General features: G+C 39.0%; 2 protein-coding genes across 5 annotated transcripts in view; one reads left to right on the top strand and one right to left on the bottom strand.

The window, feature by feature from the left end:
* Positions 1-15,440, bottom strand: part of ARIH2 (ariadne RBR E3 ubiquitin protein ligase 2) — a 43,485-nt gene extending 28,045 nt beyond the window's left edge. For 3 of the 4 annotated variants that reach the window (XM_015235033.3, XM_006196279.4, XM_031686578.2), the window contains exons 1-3: positions 15,302-15,440; positions 12,685-12,748; positions 10,977-11,319 (exon numbers count right to left, since the gene is read on the bottom strand). Coding sequence is in view for 3 of the 4 variants with exons in the window: in XM_006196279.4 (XP_006196341.1) it covers positions 10,977-11,225 (249 nt within the window). In the remaining variant the exon portion in view is untranslated. Of the gene's footprint in view, positions 1-10,976; positions 11,320-12,684; positions 12,749-14,636; positions 14,725-15,301 lie in introns of those variants that run through there. The other variant, XM_072941232.1, reaches the window with a different exon arrangement.
* Positions 14,842-16,113, top strand: LOC107035150 (ARIH2 opposite strand lncRNA). Its single transcript, XM_072940868.1, is given in 5 exon segments — positions 14,842-15,023; positions 15,267-15,414; positions 15,416-15,537; positions 15,723-15,810; positions 15,812-16,113. Coding segments are annotated over 5 exon segments (651 nt in total). The 3' UTR covers positions 15,923-16,113.
* Positions 16,114-23,235: the final 7,122 nt, after the last annotated feature.

Raw genomic sequence — 23,235 nt, 5'->3', positions numbered from 1 at the left:
GCTTTGCATGGAATTCTAACTTCCTTTCCCATCGTGAAGAGTTCATGGCTTTTTCACCACATCCCAACCATCTTCCAGCTTCTTCATTCTATTGCTTGAAATCCATCTCATTCCTATTCCTGAAGAAATTTTTCTTGGATCCCACCAAGTTTCTGTTCAAATCTGGGCTATTTTCCAGGCCTGTTATACAGCTGAACATCATGAGACTTTTCACTGGACTACCAGGTTAGTTCAATCATTTCCTGAATTCTTTATTTTTCTCTTTTTTGATTTTCATCTTGAAGTAACTATTTCAGAAAAGGTACAAGGGAAGTAAATTTCACGAGTCCTTGCACATCTGAAAATGAGTTTATTTTGCAGTGACAGAATTCTAGATTCGAACTATTTTCCCTCAGGACTTTGAAGGCCACTGCTCCACTGTCTTCTGGTAGTCACTGTTGCTGATAAGATATCTGATTTCCATTTCTTTTAGAAGACTCAGTATGTCTTCATGGAAATTTTTAGGGTTTTCTGTCTATCCTCATTTTTCTGAAATTTCACAGTGACAATTCTGGCAGTAGGTCTTTCTTTGTTCTTCTGGGAAATAGGCAGACCCTTTCAATATGAAGACTGCTCCTCCCTTTGGTTCCTAGAAATTTTCTTCTTACACTTTAAATATTTTCTTCCCTTCAATTTTTTGTTCTCACTTTCCACAAATCCTAGTAAATGCTAGGTCTCTGGATTGATCTTCCATACCTCTTTTCTCCATATACATTTTTTTACCTGCAATTTGGCTTTATATTCAGAGATTTTCTTGATTTTACCTTTTGATCTAAGAAATATTTTTGTTTATGAGGGGGAGGTAATTAGGTTTATTTATTTATATTTGGAGGAGATAGTGGGGATTGAACCCAGAACCTCATGCATGCTAAGCATGTACTCTACCATTTGAGCTATACCCTCCCCCACCAGAATATTTTTTAACTTAGCAAAATAATTCATCTCCACAAGCTCCTTCTTATTTTGTTTCCTCCTGATGACATATGATTGTTTTATAAATGCTACACCTTTTTGAGTATCTTGGGAAGTACTAAATAGGGCACTTTTTAAAACAAGCAAAATTATCTACTGTTTCAGCTGTTTCAGTCTGTTTCAGCTAAGGTTAATTTTTTTTGTTTCCCTTTCATTTTGCATGTTTTCTTCACATGTCTGGTGATTTCTGGTTAGCCATTTACATTAAAAAACGAATGGCCACTCAAAAAAAGGGATGAAGTACTGATAAATGCTACAACTTGGATGAACCTCAAAAACATTATGTTAAGTAAAAGCAACCAGACACAAAAAGTCACATATTGCATGATTCCATTTATACAACATACATGGAATAGGTAAATCCAGAGACATAAAAGCAGATTAGTGGCTGCCAGGGACAGGGGGAGTGGAGAGTAACTGCTTAATGGGTACCAAGTTTCCTTTTGGAGTAAAGAAAATGTATTGGAACTAGATGGAGAGAAGGGATGTATAACATTGTATGAGTGTACTAAATGCCACTGAAATGTATACTTTAAAATGGCTAATTTTATGTGAATATTACAATCAAGGAAATGAATCCTAACTCTGTGAACAGAACCTGCCAATTGACGGGCTTTTCTTTAGGGTAAGTGATCAGAGGCAGCTATTACTCAAGACTCAAGGGCCCCTAAAATGACAAATGAGGACAGCCAAATCTCACACTTTCTAAGGGCCCTGTTTCTCCCCAGGTAATTCTATTTCTTAAAAATAAGCAGATTATTTTGCCTAAAAACCAAGTTGGGGCAGGGTTGACTGTTCGACATACAGAACCCCCTATGTACAGCACGCTTATCTCTTCTTTGTTAGACAAGTCAGAGCCCACAACCCCTTCAAAGATATGCTGGACAAACTAGCTCACATGTGCAATGATGTCTCATATGTTACCCTCCACCGACGCTCTCTTTGTTATCATGTATGTCTTTACTTTTATTTTCATGGTATTTAAAAATGGAGAAGCACCCTTATATTTACCTCATGCTCTTTAATAATAACCTCTCCCTGCCCTCTCCAGCTCTCTAGGCACCTATTAATTTACTTTCTTTTACAATAGATAAGTTTGCATTTTCTAGTATTTTATATGATTGAAATAATAATTTATTCATTTTTTTGACTTTTAAAATTATAGTTGATTTACAATGCTGTTAGTTCCAGGTGTACAGCAAAGTGTTCAATTATACATACATATATATAAATCTATTCCTTTTCAGATTCTTTTCCACTACAGGTTATTACAAGATATTGAATATAGTTCTCTGTGCTACACAGTATGCCTTTATTATTTATTTTACATATAGTAGTATGTATATTAATCCCAAACTCCTAATTTATCTTTCCCTCCACCTTCCCCTTTGCTAACTTAAGTTTGTTTTCTATGTCTAAGTCTCCTTCTGTTTTGTAAATAAGTTCATTTGTATAATTTTTTTAGATTCCACATAAGTGATATATATGATATTTGTCCTGTCTTACTTCACTTAGTATGATAATCTCTAGGGCCATCTATGTTGCTGCAAATGGCATTATTTCATTCTTTTTTATGGCTGAGTAACATTCCATTTTTTATATATATACACACATACACACATACATACATACACACATACACACACACACACCTTTTTTATCTGTTCACCTGTCAATGGACATTTAGGTTCTTTCCATGTCTTGGCTATTGTAAATAGTGCTGCTGTGAACATTGGGGTGCATATATCTTTTCGAATTAGAGTTTTCTCTGAATATGTGCCCAGGAGTGGGATTGCTAGATCATACGGTAACTCTATTTTTACTTTTTTTTAAGAAACCTCGATACTGTTCTCCATAGTGGCTGCATCAATTTACATTCCCACCAACATAATTTATTCTTTTTCTCCCTGAGTTCCCTCATGAAGCATACTTATTTTGAGATTTATCAATGATGTTCATACAAGCAGCTCACTTTTTTTATACTGATGGGAGTATGCTATTCTATAGGTATACCACTATACATTCATTCATCTGTTTGTGGATATTTGGGTTGTTTCCAGTTTTTGGCTATTGCAAATAAAACCGTTACAGACATTTGAATATCAAACAAACAAACAAATGCAGAAGGGACAAACATGTGACAGCAGCCAACCATCTTGAAGCAAAGATGTGATGTGTTCTACTACAGTGCCATAAAATAAAAAACCTTTAAAACATTCACACCATATTTATGACTATAAATACTATTAGTCATTTTTACAGCTATTCATTATCAACATGGACAAAAGAACCCACTTTTACCTTGATAATGAAGTATGAAATTATGTTTACACATCAAAAAAATATTATAGGAAACCTTCCAATTTGCAAGTATAGGTAAGCAGTTTACATCCTACTCCCATTACAAAGCCAGTATACCCTGAATGTTGGATATATCATTTCAGCAGCCAAAGATGGAATACTCTCCTCTCTCCTCATTTCAATAACCTGAATCATTTCACAGTATTTTTTGTACCTCCACATGAATATAATGTAAAATACCTCAGCTCACCTCTGAAGATTCTGTTTCATTACATCTACATGAAGTTCTACATGAAGTTCAGGCTTCTGTATGAGAACTGCCATAACTAATTCTAACATGCACACCAAGCTGAGAGCCACACATTCATCAGGTATATATGAGCTCTACCTAAAAGTCAGTTGTCTTCAATTTACAAATGGGACCATACAGAAATAGAGCCTCAGGGTTAGCTTCTCAACTACTGGCCTGGGCTTAGTCAGATCAACAACAAGCAACACTTACTGAGAATAAAACATAACCAGGCATTTTTGCCAGATGCTGATATATATATAAAAAAAAATGTGGACCTCTATCTCAGAGTACAACCCCTGGCTTACATTCAACTAATTTCTAAACAGCATAAGTACATACCAAGAAACATGCACAAAGTGGTATAGTGGGAAGAGCATCCAATTGCCTAAGGGTCAAGGAGGGCTTCATGGGAGAAGGGAGTCAAAGGTGAATTCTCAGCTTGGTGGATGGTGGTAATCACCAATTAAGACAGAGTCCAGAAAGCCAAGTTTGACTGTATTGGAGTTATCTTTTATTATAGAAGGCCACAAGGCTATCTACAGACTAGAAAATGATGGTGAGAGCATTGAAGAGACTGGTAAAAGCCTTAAACAAGGAATAAAGGAAATGAGAGGGGGCAGAGCATGTACTGGACAGGAAAGAAACTGCAAGTCAAAGAGAGCAACATTTCCAGATAGAGACCATTCTCTGTTAATGATTATAATAACAGCTCTGTTCTCCCTGTTAAAATCTCCAAAAAAAAAAACACCTCTCATTCACTCCTGCCTGAACTTTCCTCTATTTATGGTTGATAACCTGTGATTATCACAGTAAAACCATTTAAAAGCTTGTTGATAGTTTAAAGGAAAGGGAACACAACATAAGCTTCAAATTCTGGCAATGCATGTCAGCTTAACTAATCAAGCCACAGGCAGAGACATTTCAGGACAAGTAAGATGAGAAGCTTCCTGCTGTCTCAGTCTGTACCTTTCTCAAATGTTTCCTACAACTCTTCCATCTTTTGGGAAGAGGAATCTAATCCTTTAAATTTTTCCTAGAGCAGTAGAGGGTAAAGACAAAGTTTAAACAAAAAAAAAAAAAAAAGAAGAGATGTTGGGACAGAGCAAAAGTTAAAGTAACATAAAAGTATTTGGAGTCCCTCAATAACAAGGACCTCAAAACCAACTAAGCTGAGCACTTCATTAAGTGTTATTGTCAAGGCAGGTGCAAAGCCAAACATCACAGTTAACTAGAAATGTAGGAACAAAAGTCAGACTATATTCCCCTATAACCTTTTCCTAGTCTCAATTCAAAATTCAATTTGTGCTATACATCAGAAATTGACACAACATTGTAAACTGACCATACTTCAATTAAAAAAAAATCCAATTTGTGTTATTTTTACTTTTCTTATCAGTAGCCCCAGGAAGACACCACAGGCTCTGGATGAAGATAAAAGAATCCAAAATACATGACCCAACTATCACATGTGCACTTAGAGAAATCAGTTAGTAACATGTCACTGTGAATTCTCCGCAATGTGGCTCCTAACCTATGACTCAAAATGCACAATTCTGAGAATGTGCTTTAAGGAACCACAACAAATGTGTGAAAGCAACATTACTGTTTGACTCTTGTCCTGCTTCCACCATGACTGTGCTTGAATACTCCAGTGCCAGGCACTTTCCATGCATTATCTCCTCTAATGCTGTGCAGAAGGTATCATTATTTTATAGATGAGGAAACTGAAGCTTCAGAGGTGTTGAGAAACTTGCCCATGGTCACGTTATATTAAATGGCAGAAAAGGGACTGGAACCCGGTCATCTGACCATTAGTCCAGGCTCAACGGACATAAAGACCACATCCATGAAAATGCTCACAGCACTATAACCAGTCCCTGACAACTGTAACACACAAGTAGTCACCTAAATGCCCAATGAAGAAAGCTTGAGCAAATTATGGTTCAAGAACAAGATGGTGCACTACACACAAAATAATTTATGAGAATGAAGTATAAACAGGAGATGTCTGAAATACACATAAAAACCTGAATATATAAATATATATACATAATGATTACTAGAACGTACTGCAGTCCAGGGCAAGGATCTTGGTCTATGTTGTTCACAGCTCTTCTTCCAGTGCCTGGCACATAGTAGGTGCTCAATAAATATTGGTTGAAATGAATGATTGAATGAATTGCAGCAGTTATATTATCTATAAATATGAATAACCTGAAGATAAGGAAGAAAACTCTTATTTTAAGTTAATGGAATTATGAATGATATTCTTTAATACTGTGGCAACATCTCAACAATAAAAATTTAAATATAAATTCAGGATTAAGACACAACTGTGGAATTAGAAACATCCCTTGATTACACATGCTTTACATGGTTTCTAAGGTAGTGTGAAAGTACAACAGAAGACTAGAATGAAAGCTGTCCTTGAATCCGATGAATAGCTTCTTTTCTGGAAGGCAGTGAGCATGTTGTGTGTGGTGCCAGGTACACAGTGAGCCCACAAAGTCAATGATAACAACAACCTTTCTAAGCTGGCAAGTCAGGGACAACTCTAGCACTAGTTGTACTTAGGCAATTCTCAATGTCACTCTGGACATTTCTCATCTTCTCTTTAAAAATAAATTTATACATCAGTAAAACACACATAAAACTTCCAGGCTACAGCACAGTGAAGTATGTCAACACTAACAACCAACTATTTGAAACACAGGAATTTAATCTAGATTCTACTGAGATACAGGCATGCAAAGAAATCTGACATCAAATCACGAAAATAGAAATCAGATGGCTGCTCAGCACACAAACATTCAGTGTTACTAGGCCTGACTTAAAGATACTTTCCCATGAGTAGTAACAAGAAAACAACTATTATTTGGTTAATTAATGAATGCATAAATAAAAGTAAAATGTTCTTAAAATTCAGCTCTACCAGAATACAAGAAAGTTGATTTAATAAACAAAATGTCTTTTCCAGATATTATACAAAAATTTAGTGCCACTTGAGAGAAAGGCTAAGTAAGGTATTTTTTGTTAAGACTATCAATTACTTAAGTTACAAACGATAAATGCATAGAAACTAGGTTATTTCGAACAAGGGACTACAAAGACTTCTGCACCTGGGAGTCAGAAGCCCTGAAAACTCATGATGATTCATCCACAAAAGGGAAAAATGATCCACAGAAGAATTTTGAGAGATTTTTCCAGCCACATGTTGCTGGATAGATAGCAAGCACTAGATCTTAAATTCAAGCTAGAGGGTGGCAGAATAGTGTGTTCTAGGGAACATTTTCCCAACTCTAGTGCAGTTAATAGAGCAATTCATAAAGCAAGAAGAACTGTAGTAAAAACACTCGTAATAACCAGTTTTATTTTTCTAACCCTATCTGGGGAAAACCAGGCTTGAGAAAAGTAAACAGCATAGTTCAGCACTCAAGTTAAAAAAATCTACTCCTTTCCTCCAGAAGTAAAGACATGTCAGGCAGCATTCATAATCCTCTACATTTTATTCCTTTTTACTTATACATCTGGTCTCCCACTCCAGATCAGAAAGTAACTTTCCCACTCCCATGCTTAATCAACCCATGGACTTCTGTTGCCTGCACAGCTGTTGCAACCCACCTTGAAGGTTCTCATATCAACACAAAGCTCAGATAGCTCACTGTGGCTCTGTGGACTAGATCTAGCCCAAAGTGGATTATTTCTTTTCCTTTCTGAAGCATGGGTGGGGCTCTGAGCAGCAACATTCCACTTTTGCCCATAGCCCTAACAAGCTGCTGAGAGAAGGAGCACCGAGAAGGAGCACACGATGCAGGAGACACTTCCAGCCCATCCCCAGTGCAGGTCTGCCTGGGCTCTGTCTGGGGCTCTGCCATGGCTAAGCCCCTTTCTGAGCAGCTTGACAGCAAATGCCGCATGAGTTTCAGGGAACAGTACTAATAGGATTCACTGAATGACTAAATACTTCTTAGCTAACCACTGCATATTGCAATAAAAATACCTGTTATTACTAAAAAGGGTCTCTCTCATCTATAGCAGTAACAATATTCTTTGTGTAAGTTTCATATAAAAATATAGCATATAAAAAAGGTAACTTTGTTTTCTTTAAAGACTCACATATGATCACTAAAAATATTTCTCAGAGATTTTCACCCTCTTATAACACAATCTTTCACGACTATTACATCTGTGTAGGATGATAACTCATTCTCCAAAGAATACTTCTGTTTTGCCATTATTCCAACACCAGTAGTTTCCCCCTGATAACAAACAAGCATTTTCTCTGCTATCTATCCTCAGCCCTTAATCTGATTCTCTGGGCACTTTTCTTTCTCACTTAATGACCTTATTCATGGATTGGTCCCAGAATACATACAGGAAGTTACTCTCTGACACAAGGCCCCTCACTAAACCAGAAGTCTAGTATCACAGACAATTGGGATTTTTCTACTTAAGAAACTTCAAATCCCAAAAAGTAACAGAAGGCTTAACTTTATGCTAGCCTATGGCTCATCCACAGGCAACTGCCAGACACAACAAAACGAGTAACACAGACAAGAGTATCAGTGGAAAATTGATGCTGCTCCTCAAACTTAGCTTCTGATCACAGACAGCTGTTCATAAGGCTACAGTTTTAAACACACACATATTACATTTCCTATTAGCCAAAAACCTCCTAAATCATATGAAAGAATTAAATATCTTAATGTCAGAGTTGTGCAAACAGCGACACGACCAATGAGGGAAATCAGTAGTGGTCTGCGTGACGACCATTGAGCTCCATCCTCAGAGACACATACAACAGGGGAGAGAGTGGCCAAAGCACCTGTGAACACTGTTCGTAAATTCAACAGTAAATTATTCCCTCTTGTGTCAAAAAATACTGGTTACAAAAATTAAAAACAATGTTAGTTTTTAGCCAGCCTGAAGGAACACTGTGTGTGACTCCTGTTTTACTCTTAACCAAGCTGTTTCTGCCTAGCCTCTTGGTCAAATTCCTGAACCACTGAAAATACCACTGAGTCCCTTTATGTGCAGCCAACCCACCAAAAGAGCCAAGACCCTTGCTGCCCAACCCCAGAAAGGAAATGGTGCTAACATGCTCCTCAGTGAGGTCTAGGGATGGAAAGAAAAAAATTCATCTTCTACTTCTACCATTATTTAAATTTTCATGGATTATTTTCCTCTTTGCTTCATTTTCTCTTTAACCCTTTCTTTGGGGTTCAACTTTATTCCATCTCTTTTCGTTTCTTCATCTCTGTTCAAGTTTTTTTTTTTCCTACTCTTCGTGACCTTTGGGACCAGAATAATGCTCTTTCATGACAGTAGAGAATGTACAGCAGGGAGTAGGGGATGTAGTTCACATGCAGCATGAACAACATCATCAACAGGTGACAAAGTCCACAAGTACCCCAAAAGTATTCAATATCTATTAGGGATGAAACACTGTGATAGGAATGACGGGGGAGATAATGTATAAAGCAGTTTCTGCCCTCCAGGAAGAGGCAATTTAGTTGGAAAGAGCATGCCAAAATATGTGAAAAGATAAAACAACACAAAGCAGTCAGAAGACTGCACTATATGATGTAATAAACATGGGCTCTAACATTTGGGCACTGAGAACAAAAGAGGAGGCAACCACTGTGTTCAAGGGAGGCTCAAGGAGGCTCACTCAGGGAAAGCACAGGCAGACTCTGAAGGAGCCCTTGGGGTACTAAAAGGTGAAGAGATGAAGGGAAGGCTTTCCAGGGGGCTGGCAATATGACACCTTAATAAGAAAGAAGGATGTAAAATGGTAAATTTTATGGATTTTACTATTTTTTTTAAAAAGGAGGAAGGGGCCTGGGCCCCTCAGCTGTCTCTAGCAGAGTAAGAAAGTCGGCACAGAGGGCTTGACAGACTATGAATTCCTATGCACAGATGAGAATATCCTGATGAACTCAGTCAATTAATACTGTCCAGCGCAAAACCACACACCTGCCAATTCCTTTTCTATTACCAACACTGTGCATAATATGGTTAAAGTAAAAGAAACTAGTTGACCAGACAGGGAGAGGTGTACATGAGGAGGAAGAAAGAGATCTGATGTCTCTTTTCTCCCAGGAAAATGCCCTCAGGAAGCAGAGGTCCCAGCAGTTTTGCTATTGCTATGGTGCAGAAATCCCAAACCCAGAGGTTCCAAAGGGCCTCCATTCTTCAGAGTTTTCTGCTGAGCATGAGAAGAAGTCTAAACACTTCTAGGAGTGAGTCACACACACACAAAAAGCTTTAGCTTTTGGCTTCCAGCTAGTTGCTAGTAAAGTCCTGAGTATCTAAATCTAATGTATTAGCCTTTGCCGATCACCTGGGAAAAAAAGACTTTGAACTAGTAGATAAAGCAACTTTTACAGTAATCATACATGACACATCTTAGTTATTTCCACTTAAATACCAACAAGAAAATTATTTGGTTGAAATCATGCCAATGTGTTCTTGATCTTAAATTTTAGCAAATAACAAAATCCATATAACAGTTTCTGAAGGAATGTCAGCAAAACCAGTAAAGTAAGAGAAATGTCCACACTTTCACATAATGGCCAATGTCAGAGGAGAAACATGCTGCGAAACTGTCTAAATGACAGTAATAATATTCATAGTACACTGTGTTCTATGTAAGCATACTACATACTACTGTAATATGACATAGTAGAAAATGTACACAGGGAGGACAATAATTGGCCTAAGATGCAAGACATTGAAACATATGCTAGATTGTGTTAAAAATAAGATGCTTGCTAGAATAACTAATTTGGTCACTTTTTTTTAATTGCCATATTAACATCCCCCAAAACCAATGAAATATAAGCTATGGGAACCTATGTTATTCTTCATTATTGCTAAAATCTCTTTCAACAACAGAAATTAGTTATCAGTATATGAAACAAATGAGCTCATTAGCCCAGAAGCACTGATTATTCAGGCAAACCAGGAGATCTGGGTAACACTCTCAAGACATTTATCAGTGACCCGCACATGGTTGTGTTGAAGATGGTGATTTCAATGCTTATCCTATCTTACCTCATCAAGTTTCATAAGACTTTCTGAAACAAGTGTTAATCTATGCAGTTCTGCTTCTACATACTTCTGATCTATCTTTCCTGAATCCGCCCTACCCCTCCTTTCTAATTCTTAGTAGTCTGGGAATCTGAGGGCCTTAGATATACACATATTAGCAAACAAAGTAAATGCATCAAATGCATCCAGATGATGCAACATATACTTAAATTTGGTTTCAAACTACAGGCCATTTAATCAGTCTGGAGGTGACATTAGCAACAGCTCATACTTAGATTTAATTGGGGGGATTACACTTAGAATTGACAACACTGCTCACCTTTAGGACAGAGGCTAAGCTGGTCATGTGCTCATTGAGGGCACCCTCAGACTCCTTGTAGGTCAAGCAGGTGAACTGGTACTCCTCAGGATCAAAGGCATCGGCCCCCTGCTGCTCCACATCGCTGGCTACTCCCACGTAATAGTCCTCTATGTCCCCAGGGTCTTCATCCTCTTCCTCCTCCTCACAATTTGGGTCATAGTCCTCTTCATTGCTGTCAGACCCCTGGCTATTCATGTCCACAGACATCTTAACATCCAGCCAAGTTGCAGATCAGGAAAGCAGTATTCTCCCCTCCCCCCAAACTTTACCACGTTCTCAAATGCATTAGTGTTTTTGTCTTCTAAGGGAGGAAAAGAAAAAAATAAGTGTTACTTACTTTCACTATAGGAAGTTGTAACAGAAATCACTGAAGAATTAAAATGGCATAACCCTGGTCCTACCCCCACTATGGCCTATTCCAGCTCTCCTCTCATACTTCACCATCATCACCCGGCTTAGGCTTTTTAAAGAAAACCCTTTCCTGGAGGGGCAGAAGCAGCTAATGTTGGTAAATTTGCATCATCTGTTCCATGTCAAGGAGTCAAATTCCTTGGACTTATCCTTCCTGCCAGAGTCCTTGAGAAAGAAGCACATCCCCACAGCTGGCTGCCCAAAGGGGAAGCAACCTACAGGCTGAACTACCAAAGTTTAAAATCTCTTAGCTAATCATGACTCACTGAGTGGTGACACAGACAAACAGGGACACAATTCCTTTCCACTATAATATCTAGGGAAAGAATACCACTGTTTTAGAGACATCGCCCTCAGATATCTGGAAAACAGGTACATAGTTAGGAAAGAAAAAATAAAATCACACAGCTCTTGAACATCCTCCTCTAGTCTGCAAAGTTAACTAATTTTTCCATTTTAAAGGTTTCTACTGATCCTTTAACAGGGGTACTTAGAGGCAAAGAAACTGATTCAACAGCGAAGGAAAACTATAGATATTCGGCTTTAGCAGGATGAAGGCTAGGGAAAACCAGAATCTATTTAGGGTGAAGAAACAAGAGATCAAATGGAACCAGCTACTGAAAAATCCTCACAGATCAAAATGTTACTCAATTACATATAAATGAAAACAGAACACTAGCTGAGAAAGCAAAACAGTCACAAGTGCTAACTTCATCTCAGAGAATACTTTGGCAAATACCTATTAACTTCTCTGCACAAATCTGCACAAGTACTAGTTCAAGCGATCATTTGCAAGGAACAGTATCATATAGTGATTTAAATCCAAACTAATAGGACCTTAAAATGCAACAGCATTTGGACTGAATGATATGTAAATGACTTACATAACCAAATCTGGATTAAATATTCAAGTAAATTTAAAATCCATTTGAAGTAGAGAATCTCTCCAAAAAAAAAGTCAACTATAATTAAAACAAAGATTAAAAATGGATGTGTACTAAATATGTAACTAGTCTAAAGGACTACAAAGCCACATTTTAATGGTATTACTAAAATACCAGTGACTCCAAGCCTGATATATTATCTATAAATGCTCAAGTTGTTTTTAAAAAGTCACAGTAATGAAAGGGCAGTAATATTACTTGCAGTTTGACTTTCAATAAATTGTTTTGTATGATAAAACCATATAATCACAACTAAACTTAATTATAGTATTTTTCCTTTAGGACAAAGTTAATCTTTAAATTAAAAATACCTGTAATTCTTGAAGATCTTTCAGGAAGATGTCACCCAAATAGTCTTTGTCATATAATTTCCATCTAAAATGAAAAGAGATAATTCTATTTATATATCTTTAAATTGGTACCCTGAGTTTGCAAATTTATTTTTCAAAAACCAAAGACATTCAAAAGGACAAGGAGCAAGGGACCAGAAATTATTTTCTTATAAGTCCCACAGAAATCCATACGTCATAATTATATATTACATATTGACAAGAGTTACATGGTCTTCTAAAAAAGGGAAGTATCCAAAGTAAGCAGCTGACAATAATATAACCTGGGGTACTGGTTATAGAAATGGATACCCAGTTTCCTCCGTCAGTTTAAAAGCCCACCACCTTACTCTTACCGTTCCGATATTCTAAATTAACTATCACAATTTCAATCCTAAATGTTACATAGAGGTTGACATCACAAATTGTAACTGACTTAAACTAGACTTTTACTATAAAGTCATCTAAACTGCGGTAATCTAACACTTTCAGAATACTACCAATATTTCAGATCTCACTTTACTCATGAAAAAATTATTTTCAAATAAAAAAAAGTCCCCAATAGAATGTCCACTGGGCAATACTGATACCATTTTCCACCTCTTTTCTGATATGCTCAAGGGCCATCTGACTTTCTCAGTTACAGATCCCACTAACCAAGACTAAATAAGTACTACTTGCTTACTCAATTAGAAATTTTATGTTCATTTCTTTATCCTTTTGAATTTCTTGGAAAACCAGAGCTTTTAACTTTCAAAAGTACTTCATAGACAGGAAAATATAAACTAAATGAATATCAAAGTCCAAACAATGATTATGGAAGATGATTTCCAAAACAGTTGCAGAAGAATTGATTCTTCCAATCTTTTTTCTTTTAACTGTATTTCTATGTAAAATATTGCTTATTGGCCAAATATGCATAAATAGCATTATAAATATTGCTCCCATCTACAAAATATCACTACCAATAGCTTTCATGTAACGAGAGCCAATCTCAGGTCAGACTCATTCTCATTAAATGTTTATAACCCTGTAAAATTGGCTATCATTCTCTTCTTACAAATGAGGAATGTAGAGTTCAAAAAGATTAAGTACCAGAACCACACTGCTGGCAACCAGTAGAGCCCAGCATCATACTTTCACCAGATCCATGGCCTAAGGATTCATAACTCCCCATCACCCTCCCAGGGAGCCTAATACTATCCACAAAGCTACCTCCAGAATAACAACAAAAGAGCATGCTTTTCACTTTCTCTGAATTTCTCCTCAGGATTTGGGCTTACAGGTTGCCCAAAGGCTTCTCACCAACTAAATATCAAGAAGCAGGGGAAAACTTCATGCTCCCTTCCAAAAAGGAGACTGTCATTTCATGCTTATTGGGTGTTCTAGGTCCAGATTTAAATAAAACCTTAACTTTTAATTCTTTCAAAGTTAGAATATCCTTATTCTACTTGAAAGAGTACTGACACTGCTTAAAGGGGCCAGTATGTTACTGCCCAAAAGAACTGATGAGAATGCTTTGCTTTCCTTCGGATGTTAAATATTATTCCTACATCCCGAACAGAAAAAGAGTAACAGAAATAACTCCTCCCGCCCGGCCTGGTCAAAGTCAAGTGTTCGTAAGACCTGACACCCACCACAGGCTACAGAAGCCAAACTTAAGACCTCTCAGTTTAAAGTTGACAACAACAAAACACGGACTTTTTGGTGGGTCTGACAATGTTTACTCCAGATATAATAAATAAAACTGGTCATTTACTAAGTCTACATCTCCGAAGAAAACTGCTTTGCACAAAATATAAACCAGCAACTTAGTTTCAAAACCCTACACTAGACCTGCCCTGTTCAATACGGTAGCCACTAACCACATGAGATTATTTAAATTTAACTCAACTTAAAAATTAAATAAAACTTAACATTTCAGTCGCACTAACCATAAGTCAAATACTCAAGGGCCAAGTGTGGCTAGTGGCTACCCTGCTTAGCAGCAAAGGCACAGAATATGACTACTGTGGCAGAAAGTTCTATGGGACAGAGCAACGATCAGTACTGAGGTGAAGTCATCCGAGAACACGGTTGCCTCTCCCGGCGGCTAGCACAGGAGTGTCCGGAGAGGCGGCGGCGCTGCTCCTGGGCCGCATGTCCCGTCTGAAGCGACGGGATATCCTAGAGCACACGGAGTCCACGCGCTGCGAGACCCTTCACCGGCGGGCGTTAACTAACCGCGCAAGCGGCATTGCGAGAACTCCCAATGATGACTCGAGTGGGGAGGCGCGGCGTTTCCCCGGGGCTCCGGGCACGGAGGGCCCAGATGCGCCAGCGCCAGTCGGCCAGAGGCGCTGGCCTCCGACCTCTCCGCGGGAGGCGGGAGGAGGAAAAACAGACGCCAGGCGCCGGCTCGCCCTTGTCGCAGCCTTTAGCTGGTCCTCGGCGGGTGGCGGAGGGCGCTTAGACTGTGTATGGGCTGCCGGGGGCGCAGGGACCTCGCGGGCAGCGACGAAGGCGGAGCCCCAGCCGAGCTAGGGAGGCGCGCGGTGAGTTCACCCCCTCCCCCCAATTGCCAGGGTAAACAAGGCCGCGACTCGCGCACCGCACTTACCGGGAGCCGCGGCCCCGCGGCCGCTGAGCCCAGGCGTGCCGGACCGAGTCTGGCCAGGCCGGAAGAACCGGACACAGGCACGGTGGCGACGGAGGCGGCGGGCCAACGCCGGTGCAGGCCCGCGCTGCTTCCTCCGGCGGAGCCGTCTCCACAGCTCCGGAAGTGCTCAGAGCGGTTGCGTCACTTCCGGCCTGGGGTCGACCCGCGGTCGCCGGGGTCGCGGCAGGCGCTGGGTATTAACGCCCCTCCCGTGACGCTTCACTGCAGCCCAGCGAAGTGACCCAGAGTTAACTCAGCGCAGGGCAAACGCCGACGACTGCGGGAGGCAGCAGAGGAGAAAGTTCGGCTTATTGGAGAGTGGTCAAGGCATCTCTTTTGGCTTTCGCCTACCAGCGCCGCCCGCCGGGATATTTTAAACCAGCGTTTTTCTGACAGACTCCTTCACGTCACTGTTTGTGCTCGGTGTCCGGCACGGAGAAGACATCCTGACATTCGTGGAGTGAATAAAAGACTGTTGTTTCCCAGCCTCTATCTTGTCGAAGGAGAGCTGGGTCTTCGGATCATCGCGGCGGGCGGAGAATTTCTGCCTACGTTCCGAGGCCATTGACAGATGGCCCCTAATTCAGAGATCCACGCCCGTCTTCCGCTTCCCTCTCCACTGCCTAGTTTGCCGCCTAATTCTATGGTTTCCCGTTCACTCAAGATTGAATGTAGCACAGTTTCTTCAAACAGTATGGGAAGTGCCTTTATGATTTTCAGTACTTTCATCAAGTATTATGGATCGACAGAGCCACGAAGCCTCACTCAAGTTGCTGCGGCACAACAGTGGAAACGCCAGTGTAAAGCCAGAGATGTTAGGGAGCCTCCTGGCTGTGCACGTCCGTAGACAACCCAAACCATTTCCACCCATATACGAGTAGTTATATACTGATATTCAAGATATCGATGTGTAACTGGCTCTTTTATTTTTAGTTCTGCTTGCATGTATTCGTGTATTTCTTACACAGGGTATAAGCTTCCAGTTTAACTCAGAGCATGTAACCCAAATCAAGTGCATTTAAATACTAGAAAGTCCCAAATTAACTTGGAGTGAAAATTAATAGAAATGAGTGAGTAACATATTGCAAGGTTATGAATTTTATATATCAGCAACGTGAAAGTCTATAATCCAGTGTACTTATTTGTTTTGGCAAAACATATCCCTTTACATCATGATGTAAAATATTTTTGTTTTTTTTGTTGAGGTCTTAATCCATCCAGAATTTGTTTGGTAGGATGTGTAGAGAATCTAGTTTTATATTTTCTAATTTGATAGTCAGTTGCCCCAACACCATTTATTGAATAGACCAACATCTTTAATCCACTTTTATCACACAAGCACTTCTATCATGGTCTAAATTCCCATGTATACATGGATCTGGAGTCTCAGTTGTATTTGAGGGTCTGTTTGCCTAGTCCAACTCTAATACAGAGTTTTAATTAGAGCTAAATGGTTTGTTTTTGATATACGGTAGAACAAGTTATCCTTATGATCTTTTAAAAAATTTCTTAGCCAAGATCATACAATTTTTCTTTTGTATAAAACTTAGATTCAGGTTGACGTTTCATTTTTGAAAACCCACTGAAGAGCATTGAATTTCTAAGAATAACTTAAGGATAGTACTGATATCCTCAATACTGAGTTCTTGTATCCAAGGAATATAATATATCTTTACACTTACTTTATTTTTATTTTATGTATTTGAATTTTATAGCTTTATTCATGTGGATCTTTGGTTTAGTACTGCATATATTATGGGTTTCATTATTATTTTGAGGATTCTTTTTTTCATGGTCTCTAGTTATTGTTAGTTTATTGAAAAGCTATTTTTTTTTGTATGTTTGTTTCTTTAATGGAGGTACTTAGGATTGAACCCAGGACCTTGTGCATGCTAAGCGCATGCTTTACCACTGAGCTATACCCTCCCCCCCTCTTGAATTTTCTTTTCTTTCTTTCTTTCTTTTTCTTTTTTAATATTTCCAGAGAAAATTTTTATTCTCAATTCCCAAATTGGTATATTTCCAGTCACCTAAAAGTTCTTTTTTTCCTCATTTAACATTTTTTGAGTTATAATCATTTTACAATGTTGTGTCAAATTCCAGTGTAAAGCACAATTTTTCAGTTATACATGAACATATATATATTCATTGTCACATTTTTTTTCTCTGTGAGCTACCATAAGATCTTGTATGTATTTCCCTGTGCTATACAGTATAATCTTGTTTATCTATTCTACATTTTGAAATCCCAGTCTGTCCCTTTCTACCCCCCACCTCCTTGGCAACCACAAGTTTGTATTCTATGTCTGTGAGTCAGTTTCTGTTTTGTATTTATGTTTTGTTTTGTTTTTTAGATTTCACATATGAGTGATCTCATATGGTATTTTTGTTTCTCTTTCCAGCTGACTTCACTTAGAATGACATTCTCCAGGAACATCCATGTTGCTGCAAATGGCGTTATGTTGTCAGTTTTTATGGCTGAATAGTATTCCATTGTATAAATATACCACATCATCTTTATCCAGTCATCTGTTGATGGACATTTAGGCTGTTTTCATGTCTTGGCTATTATAAATAGTGCTGCTATGAACACTGAGGTGCAGGTGTCATTTTGAAGCAGGGTTCCTTCTGGATATATGCCCAGGAGTGGGATTCCTGGGTCATATGGTAAGTCTATTCCTAGTCTTTTGAGGAATCTCCATACTGTTTTCCACAGTGGCTGCAACAAACTGCATTCCCACCAGCAGTGTAGGAGGGTTCCCTTTTCTCTACAGCCTCTCCAGCATTTGTCATTTGTGGATTTTTGAATGATGGCCATTCTGATTGGCGTGAGGTGATACCTCATTGTAGTTTTGATTTGCATTTCTCTGTTAATTAGTGATATTAATTAGTGATATTGAACATCTTTTCATGTGCCTATTGATCATTTGTATTTCTTCCTTGGAGAATTGCTTGTTTAGATACTTTGCCCATTTTTGGATTGGGTTGTTTGTTTTTTTCTTATTAAGTCGTATGAGCTGCTTATATATTCTGGAGATCAAGCCTTTGTTGGTTTCACTTGCAAAAATCTTCTCCCATTCTGTAGGTTGTCGTTTTGTTTTACGTATGGTTTCCTTTGCTGTGCAGGAGCTTGTACGTTTATTTAGGTCCCATTTGTTTATTCTTGCTTTTATTTGTATTCCTTGGGTAGACTGTCCTAGGAGAATATTTTTGAGATGCATGTCAGATAATGCTTTGCCTATATTTTCTTCTAGGAAGTTTATTGTATCTTGTCTTGTGTTTAAGCACATGCTTTACCACTGAGCTATACCCTCCCCTGTCTCTTGAATTTTCAAAGTAAGCATTTGGATCCCTTAAAAATAGTGATATTTTGAACTCGATTTTTAGTATTAAATTTTTAAATTTATTCTTTCTTCTGTTTCTTTTCTCCCTCCTTTTTTTTCCCCACCTCCTTCTTTCCTTCTTTCTTTATTCCTTACTTTCCTACTTCTTTCCCTCCCTCCCTTCCTATTGGTCTTTTTGCATTAGCTACCATGTCCAGTAAAACTTTCAGCAGTAATCATGATTTAAAACATCTTTACCTTTGTTCCTGTCATTAATAGGAAGCTTTCTAATATTTTACTATTACATACTTTTGCTAAGAAAAATATGATAGTTACTAGTTTGCTTTAAAAAAAAAAGGTAGTTACTCTTTATCCATTACAAGGGAGTTTACTTCAAATCTTAAGTTTACAGTTTTATATTCTTTTCCTTTTTATTTTATCTAGTTTTTAATAAGGAATGATGTTGAATACTACTATTGCAGTCTGGACTCCCTAGAAGCAAATGTTGAGATGGAGCTTAGAAAGCAAGATATTTATTAGGGACCAACATATGTAAAGGGAAGGGGCAGGAAGCAGAACTGGGCAGAGGTAGGATTTAAACTGCAGGCCAAATGACGCTGCCAACAACCCAGCAGAGAGCACTGGAGTGAATACTGCCTGTCAGAGTGCCTTATACCAAGCCAGACTGGCCTGGCATGAAATCCCTACCTTGCTTAGTCACTGGGTATGGGCTTTCTTGGGAAGGGTGTAACCTAAGGGGAGTTAGTTCTCTGACGCTGAGGCACATCCTGAAGGACTGAGAGCTGAAGGCTGTCAGCTGCCATGTGCCCCGCAGCTGTGTAGCCAGGCCTTCCTTGAAGGAGGTTCTAGGAGGCACAACTCCATGTGTACCACAAATATCACATGCTTTTTAGCATTTACTGAGATGATCATAGGATCTTCATCCATTACTGTTAGTGTCCTGATCACATTATGAGATTGGCTGATTTTAAACTATGCTTGGTCAAAATACCTTATCCATTTAAAACTGCTGGGATTGATTTGCTAATATTTGCTAATAAAGTAAAATTACTTTTAATATTTTTGTATTCATATGTTGAGTGACAGTGGTCTCTGGTTTCCTTTTTGTATGTGAATGCCATCCTTATCTGATTCTGGCATCAGTGTTATGCCATAGCCTCTAAAAGTTAGAAATGAGTAATGCCTGAAAATTTGCCACACTGCATATAGATGTCTTTTTTATTCATCCTGCTTGGTATTTACCAGCCCTCTTCACATGAAAGTTTTGCATTTCCTATATGAGATATTTTTGTCTCTGTTTCTTTGATTATGTTCTTCTCTCCTTACTCTCCATCTTTTCTTAGTGGAACTCCTTATTAGAGAGGTGTTGGAACTTCAGCATCTATCTTCTGTCCCACAGTTTCTCAGTTTCTCTTTTATTTTTCAGGCTTTCTTTTTTCATTCTGTCTTTTTAAAAATCCAATCATCTGGGTTTTTTTTTCTTTTTTTTAATTGAAGTATAGTCAGTTTATAATGTATCGATTTCTGGTGTACAGCATAATGTTTTAGTCAAACATATACATATGTATATTCTTTTTCACATTCTTTTTAATTATAGGCTACTATAAGACATTGAGTATAGTTCCCTTTGCTATATAGCAGAAACTTGTTTATCTTCATTCTGTCTTTTTAAGAGAATTTATCAGGTTGATCAGTCAGCTTTCTCTTTTGATTTCTAGGAGTGCCTATGCTTTAATTCCAGTCACCTGTGGAATATTTTTAGAATTTTATTTCTTATGGGTTGTTTTTTTCCTGGACACAATTTACCTTCAGGTGTACATTTTGAGTTTGAGATCCCTGTGGGGAGCTAGAGAGACAGCGTTGAAGTCCATGAGAAAAATAGAGATTGGGGAGATTTCAGCCCAGATTTGGAATTTGAGGCCAGGAGGAAAGAAGGAAAGAAGAAAAGACATTGGAAAAATTAATCTCTCTTATTCATGCTTGACACCCAGGATTTAGGAACAAGGCTTCTCATCTGAGGTTCAAGAATGGCATTAAATTCTCATGAAATTGATAGCAAACCTGGAAGTGCATATGCATATGTGCACTTTCCTGGAATTCTTTACCCTTAAAATGGCTAAGAACCACTGGGTAGACAATGTCTAGAATACGGGCAGCCTGGTATATCTCTCCTGCATCAGTGTGTTATGGAGTGGGGAGAGGAAGGAAACTCTATGCTAAAGGGGACAGTGTATGTAAAGGGGACAGTGGGAAGGGGTCTGTTAAGTAACAGGTCTGTGTGGTAACCCAGGAGAAGCTCAATTTGCTCAGAGAGGAAGATGCAGTCTACGGAATAACAAGGTTGAATAAATAAGCTAGCATGAAATTATGAAAAGCCTTGACTGCCCTTTAACCACTTATATATTTTTTATTATTATTATTATTATTATTATTATTATTATTATTATTATCATCATCATCATCATCATCATCATCATCATCATCATCATCATCATCATCATCATCATCATCCTTACATATTATTCTGAGCAGCTGAGTAGGTTTTCTGGCCAGGGAATGACTTAGCCAAATTAAATTTCAGGTAAGTTTTCTAACTGTGTGTAAGGCTTATCAGATGAGGAAGTAGGAAGACCATTGGTTTAGTGGATTATCAGTTACCCTATGAGGATTTAATAGAACCTGGTAGGTTTGTATGGAGTCCACATTCAGGTCTGTCATGGAGGTATCCAGGTTTACCAGGAGAGTTTACCAGAAGAGCTGTTCTATAACAAACACCATCTCTTCTTGAAGCTGCTCTGAGTGCAGACTGACTCTAAAATTGTTCCTCTTTTGCAGCTGGAACACTACAGGTCATATATGAGATAAACAAGGTCCCATTACCAAACCTTAAATTTGGATTTTCTGTCTAATAAAACTCCTGAGGCCAATCCAGTGGTGAATACAGAGTTTTTCAAACCAGAAGTGTTCAGTAAATGAGTGGCCTGGATACTGACCCAGTCCTGCCCTCTCATGGTGAGATAAGTAGGATTATGGTAGGGGAGGGGGTGGACATAATCTGTGGGACACAAAGATGACAGTGTTCCCTGGGGTAGGAAGTCAGGAGAAAACCTCAGGCCTCCTCAGGAGCTCACAACCTGCTTTGTACCTGAGCTCTCTCCTAACAGGTCTTTCTTGTTCCAAAGTCTGAGATTCTTCCCCTCAGCCATACTGATGCCCTTTAAGGACAGGCACCCACTTTATAACTCACCCAACTACACTCAACTTTTTAAGCACCTACAGTGTGTCATGTGTTATACAACAGTCTTTTGTATTTTATATTTGTGAGCTGTCTCCTTGCTTAGCTTGAACACTTTTCCTTCTCTCTTGGAGATTCTTAACAATGCAGCTTCTCAGTCAGAGAGCTTTAAAGACTCTTGTGCCAGGATTCAATTCCAGAGATTGAGTTAGAGTCCTGGAGATACTTGGACATTTAGAAGAAACTAGTGATGCCACAGTGCCAGGTGATGCCACAAACACCAGATCCCCCCACTACCACCTCAGGGACCTTGTCTTACCAGTTTTCTCTCTCCTTTCTTGATAGTTCCCTCAGCCTCAGTCCCACCTTCACAAACACTGAACTCTAAACTCTCCTTTAACCCTTTGTTCCCTTCCCTTCCCTCTGTGCCAAACTCCTTGAACCAATAGTTGACTCTTGGTACTTCTGCCTTCTTGCTGCCTATTCAGTATTTGATCCACTGTTGTCAACACTCCTGGCAAGTTTCTCCTAAATGTCACCAATGACCAATAGTTAAACCTAATGAGCAATCAAAATTCCTTATCTTGACCCAGCATTTGACCCTTCCATTCCTTGAACTCAAAAGCACCACTTTTTCTTTGTTTTCCTCCAAAACTCTAATAGCAACTTTGGATTTGGGGGCTCCATCTTCCATTCCCACCCCTCTTCACATGGCACTGTCTTCCAGGGGTGGCATAGGCATCTTTATGCTGAAGGCTTCCTGGCTTCTGTCTTTGGCCTTCACCTCTCTCCTGGTTCCCATGCTGTACACCTGACACTGACCAGATATGTACCCAGATATACCATGGGCACTACAGTTGCAGTGTGTCCGAAACCCAGAGTTGCTGCAGGTTTTCTGGTAATACCTCTGGGCTCTATCTCCTTTCCCATCCTTCCATGATCCCTGGCTCAGTTCATGCCTTCACTGTCTCTTGCCTGGACCACTGTAATTTTCTCTTAACTGGTCTTCCTGCTCCCAGGCTCTAATTCATCCATCCAAAATAGATTTGCTAAAACAAATTGATCTGTCACCACTGTGCTTAAAAATCCTTCCATGATTCCCCATCACCATCTAGAAAAAGCCCACAGTACAAAGTAGGCAGTGCTTGGGCCTTGTTCCTGCCTCCTTGCCTTCTACTCCCATACAGGCCTTCTGGACCAGGCAGGCCCAGTCATTTCCTGACCCCAATCGTGATCTGTCACTAATTTTTCCACCTCTAGCATGTGTGTTCCATCCTCCCTGATCTAGGCTTCCTGCTAGCCTGGGAGTACCTTAC

This window comes from Vicugna pacos, chromosome 17, assembly GCF_048564905.1.
Source record: "Vicugna pacos chromosome 17, VicPac4, whole genome shotgun sequence".
NCBI lineage: Eukaryota > Metazoa > Chordata > Mammalia > Artiodactyla > Camelidae > Vicugna > Vicugna pacos.
The sequence above is the reverse complement of the archived record's forward strand: the minus strand, read 5'-3'. Positions and strand labels throughout refer to the sequence as shown.